The 15,198-nt window shown below is 43.7% G+C and overlaps 1 protein-coding gene across 1 annotated transcript in view; it reads left to right on the top strand.

Annotated features, from left to right (window-relative positions):
• The window catches only part of Rnf150 (ring finger protein 150), a 207,565-nt gene that overhangs the window by 142,756 nt on the left and 49,611 nt on the right, over positions 1-15,198 (top strand). The window contains exon 6 of the mRNA XM_027406133.2: positions 9,847-9,943. Within this exon, the coding sequence (XP_027261934.2) occupies positions 9,847-9,943 (97 nt within the window). The remainder of the gene's footprint in view (positions 1-9,846; positions 9,944-15,198) is intronic.

Below are 15,198 nucleotides of genomic sequence, written 5' to 3' on the forward strand. Positions count from 1 at the left end.
CTGTTTGCTGCCTTATCTCCCATTTTCGTATTCCAATAACTCCTGTCTCCAAGAGAGGTGGGCTTTACAACCCACCCACTCGAGATGGAAATGCAACTTAACATGCAAAATATGTACCACACAAGCAGGAAAACGGAGGTCAGATCCAAAACCTGACATAAAAGCCCAATGGGAATAGTGGTCCACCTATGACTCCAGCCTTTGGAAGGCAGAGACCAGATCCCTGGAGTAAGCTGCACTAGGACCAGCAAGCTCTGGGTTCAACTGTGAGACCCTGCCTCAATGAATAAGTAGATATCAAATGTCACACTGGAGCCTCCATGAACACACACTCACACATACAGCCACACATGGAGACATCTACATGCATGCACACCATATTACATGAAAATACATCAAAGAGCCCACCCACTGTCCTCTCTCCAAACTCTCATGCCATGAACCCCAAATGATAGCAAAGGGTAAAATCAAATTAGACTGCCATTCAGGCATAGACTCCCCTTTCAGGGCAGGAGGAGACTCTCATTTGTGCTAAGAGCAGGTACAACATGCACACAGTAAATACTCTAACATGGAAATGTATAACCTGATGGAAAAAAAAATAGGAACATCCTTTTAATATTTGAAAATTGGAAGAATCACAATAGAGTGATTTAAGCACTTAAAACAAACCTACCCTTAACATTTTAAACTCAGGGACCAGTCCTACTGTAAGCTGAGCCAAAGATACTGAAAGTTCATAAGGACAGGAAAGGCAATCCTTGCTAGCAAAGGAATGTTGTAAAATGCTGTGATATGGCTGAAGTTCTGGTCAAGAGCCTGTAACTCATAAAGCAGGAAACAAAATAGCGTTTTCCAGCTGGGCAGAAGCAGTCTGACCTGAGTTTACCCCTGTCTTTACCCCTCATGCATATTCCTGGTCAGGAATAGGTATTTTCTATGTTGCTTTATTTGGAAAAATATTATGGCTAGGACTGGAGAAATGACTCACTGGTTAAGAGTGAATACTGCTCTTGCAGAGGACCCAAGTTCCCTTCCTGACACTTGTGTGTGGCAACTTACAATCTGCTGCAACCCCAGCTCTAGGAGTATCCATAGCCTCTGGCTTCCAAGGACACCTGTACGCATGTGCACATACACCCCCACACACACACACATGCATACATACATATAATTAAAATTAAACCTTTAAAAATTGATGGCTGCTAACTATATCCATCAGATTGGACGATACAACATTCTATTTACAGTTATTATTTCCAGATATTGGATTATTTGTATTTCTTCAATTATTGTATGTGGTTAGGGCCGAGACCATGCACATGTGCACTGGCACTCCCGTGGAGGAGGTCAGAGGGCACCACTTGTAATAACCACCCTCTCTTTCTGCTCTTACCAGCCCAGAAAGGTTTTGCTTTTAAAAAATAATTTTCAAAGGTTCCATGGCTCACTTGGAAAATTGTTGAAAATAGAGAAAAACCTTCAAAAACTAACAAAGACAATAAGGAATAACCTCACTCCTGGCACTAACAGCACTGAGTGTAGTTAATTTTATAACACACTCACGTCACCTTGCATGCATATTTTAAATACTGTAGAGTCAACAATTGGTATAGTTGGGACTCTAGTTTCTCAGTTACCATTAAAAAGGAAGCCCTTCCTTGTAACTTTAGAAATAGGTGATAGTGTAAGAGTCTACTCTTGGAATTAATTTGAGTCCAATTACTCGGTACTCAATTTGCTTCCAATACATCATTCTATAATCGTAAATTTTGAGGTTCTAAATTTAGTCATAGGATATATGCTTCAAAGTTGACTGACTGAGTCCAATGTGATGTTGAAGTATCTTGACAAGTTTTCTCAAATTGCTTTCTTGGAAGATAGTTATGATTGACAACTCACCAGAAGCATTGGAGGAAGGGAGTGTTTCCATTAATGCCAGCTGGAATTAAATCGTCTCTCCCCTCAGAGAGTCAAATATTAAGATAATTTTAATTCCTGTTTTTGCTATATTGCTATGAAATATTATTCTTCACTCACATAATTTTATAACTTATACAAGTCTATGTTGATTGGACCATGTTTCCTAGATTGACATATTAGAATAGAAAGCGACCTGTGACCTTAAAATTGATAAACTTGTTAACTAGTTATAACATGTTTTTTACTTGAAGTAAATAATGCTTTTTCTGACCTGAGTACATTTTATGTTTATGGTGCTTTTTGATTAGTGGAGCTTTAAAAGTTACATTATAAAATTTGTGTATTTTAAGGGTTGAAGAGATGGCTCAGTAGATAAAACATTTGTTTCATGAAAACCTAAGTTCAGATCCCCAGAAGCACATTAAAATAAGCAAAAAGCTAGATACAGCAGTGTAGCCTCACCACTGGGAAGGGCAGAGGCAAGAGTGAATTCCAGGAGCTCAAGTCTAGCCAGGTTTAGTGGGAAACGGTATCTCAAATATAAAATATTTAAACGTGTACCCAAGAACAAAGACTATGTATGTTCATAAGCAAGCAGACTTTTACAAGGATGGCTGAGCCATGATTGTTCATACTGTCAGAATGTGAAAAAAAACATATGCCTAACTTTAGGAAAATCATCCAACAAATTAGGAGACATCTATTCAGTGGAACAATACTTAGCAATCAACAGAAGCTACCGATGTTCATAGAGGCAGAGATAAATTGGAGAAACATTATTTTGAGCACAAGATATCCCAGGAAAAATGCCTGCTTTTTAATTCTGTTATTAATTTTAATAACAAAGGAAACTGGGGACAGAGGTCAGAATGGCAGTTGTGTGCTGACTGTGAACAGGAAAGGACTTTCTGGGGGACAGAGTGACATGCCTCTATATCTGGGTGCTGTGTACATAGCATGTTCACACCTGAAGGATGCCAGGTGTGTGTAAAAGCCATGACCACATGTGTGTAAAAGCCATGACTTCTGCTCTACAAATTCATTTAAAGTAGTGGAACCTATTCCATAGATATCACATGGGACTTTATACACTGGTTGAAATCACATTACATTCAAATACAAATTTGGCTGATGGTGTTTTTTAACCATTTTTATTTAACTACTTTAGATGTGTACAGCCTCAGTAAGAGCCAATGACAACATGTCACTTAATGAATGGATTAAAGGAAAGAAGTGGCCATACTGGAAGACCTCAGTGTGCTCATTTGTGTCACCTATAACAGAGCAAAGGCTAATTTAGGAACCAGACTCTACACTGTAGTGACCCCATTAAGTATGGCATTAGGTGTCCTGGTCCCTAGTCACATTAATCAACTAGACATATAGGATGAGTGCCAACCAGCTGTGCTGCTCCAGCCAAATAATATAATTAGACCAGGGTCAAGTTCTAAGGACAGAGTGTTGTAATTTAAGAAAGGCAACACATGAGAGAAAGACACCATGAGACAGGGTTCAAGCAGAGGGGTTTTTTATTAGGGAAAGGGATCATAAAAAAGGGGAAGGGGGAGACCAGCCTCTGGGGACAGGAGCAGCAGGAGAGAGGAAAGAGGGGTGGGGAGAGGGGGGCAGACAGAGAGAGGGAGAGAGGAACAGACAGAAGGAAAGAAAGAAAGAAAGAAAGAAAGAAAGAAAGAAAGAAAGAAAGAAAGAAAGAAAGAAAGAGAAAGACAGAAAGAGAAGGATGGAGGTGGGCAGGGCCTGTTTAAAAGGGAACACAGTGAATATGCAAAGGTAGTACTCTTAGTGGCTGCAGCTGAGGGTGTATCCTTTGAGAACCCCAAGGAGAGGCCAGTACAGATGTCTGAATACTAACACAGAGCCTAACTTAAAAGTGAGGGTGGTGTACTTCCCTCCTGGCTTGCATTCCGAAAGTATCAGTGTCTTCCACTGGAACTGAAAAAGGATAGCCTTGAGAGATCCAATCTAGCATTGTTGGTTTATCTCCAGCACTAAAACCCCATAGGAGAGAGAAAGCTGGGAGAAATGAATAGTTGGTTATCACAACAATTTAAGTCTGAGAAGCACTCTACAGTTTACAAATCACTTGTGCATTATTATCTACTTCATATCTCACGGGAGTCTATGATATACACAGGGCAAGTGGCAAGACAGCCTCTGCATTTCACTAAAAGAAAGCTTGACTTCATAGGGTGGGTCACCCAGAACTGAAACAGGTTTTCTGCCCCTAGTCCATGCTCCTTCCTCTGCACCCCTGGCTGCAAGCACGACACCTCCCCCAATTCAGCTGCTCTGTTCAGAGGAGCTGAAGAGCAACTTTGACTAAAAATCATCTACCTCAGATACCCAAGTCGCTCTCAGCACAACACCCAAAACCCCCACAGAAACCGAAGGAAACCTGCCCAGCTTCAAGGGTCTTGCTATCTCTCCCTCCTCCCTCTAATGTGTCCCTCTCTCAGTCTCTCTCTCCCCCTCCTTCCTTCCTTGTTCTCCTTTCTTCTTTCCACTCTCCCTCCCATTTTCTCTTCTCTCTCTTCCTCTTTCTTCCTCTTCCCCTTCATCCCTCTCTTCCTTTCTTTTTCTCTCTTCCTCCCTCACTTCTTTCCCTCCCTCTCTTATTCCCCCTCCACATTTCTCTCTCTACCTTCTGCCTTCCCTCCGTCTCTCTTACATGCCTCCTCTACCCTTTCTCCATCTCTTATATGTCTGATCCACCCTCACTGCATCAATGGAAACCACTCTCCAGTTGTCTTGGTAACATAGAACAATCACATTCAAAACGTCCAAAATATAATAACTACTAGTTCTGGACACTAGTTTTTTCCTCCCTTTTATTTTCCTTTAAATGGTATTTGTGTTATTTACCTAAGCTAAATAAAGTGGCCTGTGACATGGAGTAATTATTTGGTCTCACCATTTCCAGTAGCAGGATTCGGCCCACTGTGAGGCTCTGGACCGGCCGTATAGAGCTTTTGGTCAAAGGAGACAGGTATACCTCTGCCTTGCTTAACCAATGAGAAGCATCTGAGTGGTAAATGAGTCCATCCCCCCTCTGATGTAGACACCTAGAAAGCTGAAATGAATGGCTGGAAGGAGGTAGTGATGGAGAGGGGATCAGCCTGAGGAATGAGGGAACCCATGGTACAAGTCTATGATTTTTCTCCTCACTGTCTCTTCCTTACTTCTCTGCCCATTCACCCTTTTCACAATGCAGACCTGGCTCATCTTTTCTAACTGTACTGTTCATGTGAGTATTTAAAATGTTCTATAGTTCAATGCACCTAGATCTCCCATGAATATGTAACATTGCCTCTTTACCCTGACCCCAACAAATTTCTTCTCAGAACTCTTTCTTCCTTTCTCCACCCTTCAAGTCTCCCCACTCTTTGGGCTACACAAGAGATCCTATGATGCCTCATAAGTTCACAAATTCCTCGCAATGTAACATCTCCCCTCTCTGAGCTCTATGACAATTTTACCTATGTCTACCAATGATGCTGCACACATCTTAATTGTTCATATCACTTATTCACTGAACACTTGCCATGTAAGCATTTTGCAACCACACTCAAGGCAGAGATCACTGGTATTAATGTGATGATTAATGGTTAAGGAGTACTAGCACTTGTGTTTTGTTGTCCTTAGCTGGCTGGCTGGCTGGTTGGAGTTAGTTTCTTTTTGGAAGAGGTATGGGATTCTTTTTTAAAATGTATTTTTTTAATTTTTATAATTGTAATTAGATGGATTTTAAATTAGAAACAAGCTTCTTTTACATGTCAGTCCCAGTTCCCTCTCTCTCCTCTCCTCCCCTGCCCCCTCACCCCCTATCCTAACCTTTATCTGCTCCCCAAGGATTGTGAGGCCTTCCATGAGGGATCCTCAAAGTCTGCCATCTCATTTGGAGCAGGACCTACACCCTGCCCCCATTTATCTAGGCTGAGAGAGTATCCCTCTATGTGGAGTGGGCTCCCAAAGTCCATTTGTGTACTAGGGATAAATACTGATCCACTACCAGAGGCCCCATGGATTGCCCAGACCTCCAAACTGACATCCTCATTCAGGGGGTCTGGAACAGTCCTATGCTGGTTTCTCAGCTATCAGTCTGGGGTCCATGAGCACCTCCTTGTTAAGGTCATCTGTTTCTGTGGGTTTCTTCAGCCTGGTCTTGACCCCTTTGTTCATCGTTCCTTCCTCTCTGCAACTGGATTCCAGAGTTCAGTTCAGTGTTTAGCTGTGGGTGTCTGCTTCTGCTTCCATCAGCTTATTGGATGAAGGCTCTAGAATGGCATATAAGGTAGTCATCAATCTCATTATTGGAGAAGGGCATTTAAGGTAGCCTCTCCATTATTGCTTAGATTGTTAGTTGGGGTCAAACTTGTAGATCTCTGAACATTTCCCTAGTGCCAGAATTCTCTTTAAACCTATAATGGCTCCCTCTATGATGGTATCTCTTTTCTTGTTCTCCTCTATTCTTCCCCTGACTAAATCTTCCTTCTCTCTCATGTCTGGAATTAGGTTTTTTATGTTCATGGGGTTTATCTTAAAATTTTTATATGTAGCACAGGGCTGGCTTTGAACTCATGATTCTTCTGCCTTGGCTTCCTGATTGCTGAGCTTACAAATGTGTGCTAGAACAACATAAAGTATATTCTCTTTCTCTCTCCCTCTCTCTCTCTTACACACACACACACACACACACACACACACACACACACACACACACACAGCACACCCAAAGAGGGAGGAAGGAGAGAAAGACTGATTCACTTACAAACCCCATTCCCATAAAATAAAATATTATTAATTGTAACTGATCTTGGAGAGCTAAGACAACTTGCCTAAGAGTGAAAAGACAGAAAAGCCCCAGTCTAGGATTATGGACTTTCCATGGTTTCCTCTATGTTTTAGAACTCCAAGGGAACTGTGGTACTTCCACGAAGGGAGAGATCTTGTCTTAGTCATCTTTGTACCCAGTTCCAGCACAGAACAGAATGGGAAGAGGGAGTGACGTAATGAGCACTCTATTTTCAGAAGACAAATCTGGCACCAGTGAGTAGGACGGGAGAACAGAGAAGGCCTGGCAGCTCGGAGAGCAGTGTAGACGCTGTTGCAGTAATGAGTGAAAAATTATGACATGACCAATGGGAAGCCACATCTTAAAAAGGAAGGGAGGGTGGAGGGAGAGGGGGGAGGGAAGGAGCAAATGGACAGAGGAGACCAAGAAGAGCAAGTGAGCAGGAGTTGACAGTCACATGCAGGTGGAGAGAAGCGCTAGGCCCTTTGATGAATAAATACACACTCACAGAGCCAATGTTTCCTGATGTCATCTATACCACAAACTGTTATAAATACTGAGGGTGCTGTGATGAAGCAAACAAGCACTTTGCTCTCATTGAACAACACATTGAAAGATGAGCTGGTTGAGGGGTCTACAGAGGAATGGAACCAATGGGAATCCACAGAGCTGGATGGCAGGAAGAGAAACTGGGGCAGGGGAACACACAAAGAGAGGAGAGATAGAGAGACAGGTTTTGAGGATTTGGATTGCTTGAGTGTAGAGCTAACGGGTCTGAGGTTGGTCTACAGCGTGGGCCTTTGGCTGGACACTTTGGGACTGGAGTTCATGCTTCCAGTTCCAAGGCAGGGTAACTTCTCCAGGAAAACAGCTTTGCTGAGACTCGCCAAGTGCTTGGATGAGATCCGCCTAGACCAGAAGACTATCTACCCACATCTTCACAGCAACTCCTGATCAGTGTTGATTGACAACCAGGCATCCTAGCACTCCTGAGGAGACACTTGGGGTGACAACGGTGTGAGACATAACTGCTGGCTCCTGTGGAGATTTGGCTCCAGCCTTCCATGCTTCAGCAGACAGATCCCCATCTCATAGGCGGTTGAGGACATTAAGCAACTTGTCTAAGTGTTAAGAAGTGCTAACAGCTGGCCCTGCTTCTATCAGATCTCCCACATATAAAAGAAAACATATGTGACAGGAAAAAAAAAAGTGACAGATCTGCTGCCACCCAAGAGTAGACAAAGAGACCAAAATGGTTGGCTTCTCCCAGGAGTGACACAATATGGGTTAACAGGTTTAGGCAAGAACCTTAAACCCTTCTTATGGATCCCAAACCTGCAGAGATCAACATTGCTTTTGGGGGACAAGCAGCAGCTTCATACACCTTGGGTATCAGATGGCCTCTTCTAACAGTGGTATCTGTGGCGATCTGCCTTCTTCATGGTGCTGCAGGGAGTCTGGCCATCTTCCAGCACAGGGTGTTCCAGGATCCATTTTGATTGGACGCCTCATTCTGCCAGGAACATTCTTCTTCTCTCCCCTTCCTGTGAGCTGACCACCACTCAGCTCCTAGCTCTGCCATTTCCTCAGTGAGACCTTTTCCAAGCACCTCAACCCTGATCGATCTTCCAGTCAGAACCCCTTCCCAAACTCTATGTGTTCATCAGGTAATTTACTTACATTTGGCTTCATTTCAGGTATTTATTTTATGAGTTTCTGCCTTAGAAGAGGAGCCGGGTCACCAACATTCTTAGTGCTACTCTAAGTGTTGACCTCCATCCATTGTTGGCATATGTCCTCATTAAAAGGATGGACGTGTGAATGTGTTCCCGAGCAAATGCATGTGCAGGGTGTCCTGAGCAGTAGTAGGCTGGAAATAGACCCATGTAGCCCCAGGACTGCTCTTCCCTCTATAATCTGCTCCCACCAGGAAGCCTGTATGTTCATGTGTGTGTGAGTGCTTGTGGAGGCCTAAGGCCAACCAGCGGCATTGTGCCTCAGAAGCTATCTGCCTTGTTTGTGAGACAAGCTTTCTCACTGAGACCTGGAGCTTGCCATTCTTCAGGCTAAGCCAGCTGGCCAGTGAGCCCTGCCTCTGCCCCACCAGCGTGTGCAAAGATGACGAGCACAGTTACCACACCTGGCATGGGGGGATGGGGATCAATCTTGGGTCCTCAAGCTTGTACAGCAAAAACATCATCAACTGAGCACTCTCAGGCCTGGTCCTATCCCATAGACTGCTAAGTCATCCTCAAAATTTGAGTTCACCTGCCTTTCACTTCAGTTTATAGGCTGGTTGCTTCCTGAACCTCTCTAGTTAGCTACAGTACTTGTTTATGGAACCCAACAGATCCAGACAGGGATGGAATGTTCTAAATGAGCCTTCCCACTCCAAACAGAAAGTTCTGGCTCTTCTTGACCCAGGTGGGAAGTTCTAACACCTCTACCCATGGGGAGTGAGAAATCTTTTGATGCAAACTGTCCACGGAGTCTCCAAGCCAGCTCCTGAGCCATATTGGAAGTTCAGATAGGATGTTATATACACACGCCCATCCCCTGACAGACTGACCAGATCTTATAGAAACTGGCATTTGAGACTGACAACCACAGACTCTTTCACATCATCCTCTTACTTGACAATCACCAGGCCACCAGGACAGCTCAACATGTCCTTTGTGTGCCTGTTTCCAGGAACTCCTGTGACCTTGTCTTAGACACCCATACACCAATTGAAATCAGCCTTTACTTTGCAGTTGTCTTCCGATTGTGGCAAAGTAAACTTTCAGGGAAGGGAACACAAGCCTTTACCAAGTCATCCTGCAGGAGAGTGTCCCCTCTTGCATTCTTGCCACCAAGGGAGGGGAGCTCTCTGTTTCTGTAGCCGCTACCTTTTAAAAAAAAAAAATCTTGAAAGAGTCTGTTGCAAACCCTATGGGGCACTCTGTCAATCCAGGCAGATCTGAGGTCAGTTAGCAGAAAACAATGCTTTGGTCCAAGAGTCCTATCTCTGGCACTTGTCAGCTGAGGGAGCTGGGACAGGTCAATGGGCTGTAGCAGTCTAGGGCATGCCTCAGTTACCACTGCTCTAAGGTGTATGGTTCTCATTCCAGGCATCTTTTCCACAAGTCCTGTGTTGACCCCTGGCTTCTAGACCATCGCACCTGTCCCATGTGCAAGATGAACATTCTTAAAGCCCTAGGGATCCCGGTAAGCACAGTACAGCCTATAGCCTTGTCATGTCTGTCTTTTCACATCACCACCAAAGCAGGAAGAAAGCATCTTCCCTGGATTTCCCACGTCCCCTTGTTGGCATTACCCAGTGACCTCTGTATTCAAACAACCCTCCTGTCACCTTTGCTCTGTCTGACCACTCCATGTCCACCATTTGTCTGTGAGTCAAGGAAGGTGCTGCTTGCATAGCTCACAGGCATCTCTTCAAGGACAGGTGAGATGCAGAAGACATTCAATGGGTCAGTTGAACACTAATGACCTCTTTGGTTACCATGACTGCTTTGTCCTTAAGGAGATCTACATGCCACCATTTGGGTGCTTGCTGCCTCCTGATCACCAAGCATTCAGGGGGAATAGTCCCTCCCACCCATGGGAGGAGATGAGCAAGACCAAGAATATCAATCAAAGTGTCTGCTAAATTCACATCTATGCAGACTTTGAGCAAAGAGGAAGTCAGAGTCAGAGCCACTTAAATCCAACCCTGCCATCAGCTGCTCCTCAAAGTGATGTGTTCTCTGACACTTAGTGACTCCCTAGGTTCAGAATCCTGCCAGCTGGCTTGATGCTCCAGGGAAAACCTATCCCAGGATTGTATCAAATGAACACCACAAGTGGCAGTTAATGAGACCCCAGCTGCTGGGTGTCGTCCTCTCTGGGCTGATGAGGACAAGAAGGAAGCCAGACCAACAAATGCAAGAAGTCCAGGGGGAGACAGACATGAGGAAACTATAGGCACTGTCTAAAAGGAGCCTCCAAACCCAACACAGAAACCAGATCAACCCTGCCGCCTCCTTGCTCCCACCTGTCATTGCCACTCCTAGCTATTGTGACAGGCAGTAAAGCGAATGCTAATGGTCCCAGGATATCACTAGAGGATGAGGGCCAGATTACGTATCAAAGTGTCTCTCATGCCAAAGGGCTAATTAGAACAGTGTGCCCGAGAATGTTCTAAGATCCTGCCTTAGCTGGCTTGGCTGCCCTCTGCCAGCTGCCTCAGTGGCAGCTGATCCACCAAACACAAATCCACTCAAGAGACTGGAGCTTTGAATTAGATTGTAGACACAGTATATTTAATTTTTAGACCACAGTTGTCATACACAGTGCTTTCAAGGCTCAAACCACTCACAGTGAGTCAGGAACACGAGAGGATGTCCACATCTGCAGGGACTGGTGACTGCCTTTCACGTTTCTGGCTGTAACTGATTATTTTAAGGAAGAAGGAGAATGTGTTCATGTTTGCTTGCAAGTGTGTTCGCATGCATGGATGTGTGTGCAGCTGAAAGTGTACACGAGCGTGTCTGTATTGCACATGTACATTGTGTGCTTGTGGGTCTTAATTAGGTTTGTTTTCTCTGCCAGTTAAAGAACCAAAAAGCAGGAGATATCTGAAGCAAAACAGGAGGCAGTGAGAAATCTCAAGCTGGGCAGACAGAATCAGCTGTTGGAGGAAGGCATTTATTGGGAGTGAAGCAACACATGCAACAGCAGACATACAAAGAAAATACCCTCTGCACCACAGAGCAGGGACTAGAAAACCCAAAACTCCAGTCTCTTCTCCGGGCTTGGGGGTTTTGGAGCCTCTAAAGAGCTTACTACCCTACTTTAGGGTTGGTCAGTTTGAAGACAGATAAGATGGTTGGTTGGTCCACAACTGCTAAGTGATAATGTCTGACCTGACCATCCAACATCAGGGGGCCTGCTGGTGGGAGACAAATGCCATAGGAAGATGCTCCAGGTCAGAGATGATGAGACACCATCTGCTGGGTGTCATTCTCTCTGGGCCAATGAGGAAAAGAAACAAGCCAGGCCACCAAATCCGAGAAGACACAGGGAGACATGAGGAAAACATAGGAGGAAAAAGCTGGCTGTCTTGAGATTCACCGTTTATTACCAAACATGGTCCCTCTCCCTATCTGCCTGCCTACAAGGGAATCTAATTCCTAGTCTCTCACTTCCATACATGCATGTGCTCACATGAATGTGTGTATGTGAGTACTTTTGTCCATGCATGAGTGGCTTTTCATGTGTATAAGTGTGTGCTGACATGTGTGCATGTACGTTCTTTCATGTGTGCAATGTGAGCTTGCATGTATGTGCTCACACACATGTGCTTGCATGCATGTGGATCATTTCACATATTTCCTGTGCCTCAGGGAAGCTTCCCAGCCTTCCTTACAGTCCTCCTCCCTTTGGTGGGGACAAGAAAGCAAAGAAACCCTTGCTCTGTGCTTAAATTTTGAGCTGAATACTTGATTCCAGATTTTTTTTTTTCCCATGGAAGCACAATTTCTCCAGAAGCTACTTCTAACTGAATTCCAAATATTGATGTTAATTGCTTCTAAAATAGAAATACTGAGTGGCCTTTTGGCTTCCTTCCAAACTAAATAACGTTTTAACTTTTAGCAGTTGAACACTCTGGCTGGAACTCCAATGCCTGACAAGTCTGTGTGAGACTTTACTTAGCACACTCAGCTCCCAGAAAAAATAAACATCAGTAGCATCTTTGGGCTTTGCCAGGGATTTTAAAGAGCCAGCTGAAGAACATGACACATCCACACTCACCCCACAGAACAGAACGTCCCCGCGAAGGAGGCACATGCAGCGTGTGCCTGTAGGGAAGCATCAAGGCATATGGCCACGTTTCTGCCTCCAGGGCTCTTTTGTCCTGATGAAGACAGATTCAAGATCTGGGAGGAACTTAGGGTTTGGTTCCATCCCATCATGCTATTATCAGACAGCGCTATGCCTAAAATGCATCAATGTAGTAATTGTTTCTTTCTTAAACTTTGGATCAGCACACAGCTGTGTTAATTAGGAAACATTTCTTTATACCGACACTTTTTAAAGGCATTTTAAAGAAATGATCTTAATTTTCCCTATACTCTCAATTCAAGTTTAATTTAGTTTACTTTACTACAGAATCACCCTAGACAGGCAATCCAGGCTCGTCTCAAGCTTGTGATTCTCCTGCCTCCAGCTTCCAAGAATCTCTGGAATTCCACTCTGTTCATCCCCGTACTGGACTAAGGGCCCAGGACGGTTGGGGAAGAACCCGTTTCTGCGCTCTGGTATCTGTTGGTCCTTCACCTCTGGATCCCCAACTACTCTGAGTGCTCTTGTAGAACTTGGAGTCTAGAATGCAATTGATCTCAAAATCACATTTATGAATTACACCCCAAGTCCCCTTGCAAGAGTGTCAACTCACGAATGACGTTGTGATTTTGACCCATGTGACTACTCAAATACAGACAGTTTAGGTGTACTACAGTTGTTTGTATTTTTGCTATTTTTAGCTCAGTGCATATGTACTACCTGTGGTAATTGACAAATAAACATAAATCAAAATCCAAGAGCTGGGGACAGCATTTTGTATTTTGTACTTTCCCACAATGGGCTAAACAAGAGTACACTTCATGATTGATGAAATCCTCATAGCAATGCACATTTTTCTATAACATTTTCTCAAAAGAAATCTTAAAGGGAGAAGGAAGGGTTCTTTTTTATTTTTCTTTATTTCTGAGAACTTCATACGTTTATACAGTGAAATACAGTGCAAGAGTTCATTATTTCCAGAAGTTTTCTAACCTTGGCCTCCATTACAGTGCCTCATCCCCCACCTACCCATCTGGTGCAGGTGTCTCTTACAGAACGGTAGTTTTTGTGAGTCCTCCTCCCAATTCTCACAGGACCCAGCAGTTGAGGCAAGTAAACACCTCCCACCATCATTGTTCTCCAGATGTGAACAGGATGCCAATCACCATTGAACGGGGAGCTAGTGAAGGCACAGCTTCTAATTATTAGCCATTGATTTATCTGGGGACTTTTCTCATGCTACCTGAATTTCAGTGCCTAGACTAAGTAGGTTAGCAGATAGCCTTGGATATAGTCCTTAAACAGTAAGCCTTTGGCTTTTTTCAAAAGGCAGAAAAATTTCTGATTATCCATGTAGATTGACTATAAATTGGGAGGTTCTGGAAGGCTGATCCATTTCCTGACGCATCCAAGCCAAAGTTGTTGTACCTGTTGCCATTGATATCTTACTATCTCTCCTCCATCTTCTTCGTGAAGAAGAAAGCAAAGTTTCTCCTGACCCACAAAATAAGAATTTTGTTAACATGCACTGTACCAAAGCCCGAGCATGGAAAAGAGAATCACCAATGTAAACAAACACAGTCACAATTTCAAAGATTGAACAAATCATTGCATATGCATGCACTGGACTGTTTATGTTTGTGACATGCATATCTCAGTTTTGCACAGAACTTTATAGTCCTTAAAGTATTTTCTAAAATCCTACTGTCATTGATCTTGGCAAAAATCTTACACACCCAATTTTGAGAGCAGAAATCTGAGACTCGGGTAAAATACTCAAACCAATATTTACTGAGCGTCTAATCATTGTGACATGATGTGGAAGCCTGGGAATCAAAATCAAGATGATGTGGATGTTCATTGTGACTCTTGTCAACAGTGGCAAGAGAACAAGACATAGACAACTAGCCACCAAACCCAAGTGCCACATGAGGCACTACAGGATCAAAGGCCACTGCTTGGGAGGAGCCCTACCTAGAAATGGTAACATTGTTAAAGAGTGATCAGCAACCACCAGGGATCAGTTTGAAACGGAGGACAGTATCATATGTCATCCTAAGCAGAGGTATTGTATAAGAGGAACCACTGATCTAAGGGAACACGTGTTTTCTGTTTCCAAAGGCTGATGGTGAGGACAGAATAACAAGCTGGACTAAGCTTACAGTGTGTTTGGTCATGCTGACTCCTGTACCCTGTTCCTTACACAGAGAGAAGACCCATGCCTCTGCTGTAGTTGTTTTGCTGTGGTGCTGATGGTGGTGATGACCGATACGGTGTTGATTTGATGGAGGTGTTGCTGGAGATGTTGATATTCTTATTGTGATTGTTGATGTTGTGGTTATTGGTGTTGTGGTTTTTGGTGATGTGTTTCTTGCAGATGATGTGATTGTTCACATTGTGATTGGTGTGGTTGTTGATATTGTTACTGTGGATGTTGTGGTTATTGGTATTTTAATTATAGATGCTTTGGGTGTTGGTGTTGTTATTGTAGATGCTGTAGGTTGTAGGTGTTGTTACTCTAGATGATGTGCTTGTTGGTGAGAGAGCACAAAATAGAGAAGAGACTAGATAAGATAGAGAGACTGCTAATGGGGAGAAAATGTTGATAATAATGACTGTTGCCATTCGAAGTCAAAATC

The sequence above is a fragment of the Cricetulus griseus genome, chromosome 3, assembly GCF_003668045.3.
Source record: "Cricetulus griseus strain 17A/GY chromosome 3, alternate assembly CriGri-PICRH-1.0, whole genome shotgun sequence".
Taxonomy (NCBI): domain Eukaryota; kingdom Metazoa; phylum Chordata; class Mammalia; order Rodentia; family Cricetidae; genus Cricetulus; species Cricetulus griseus.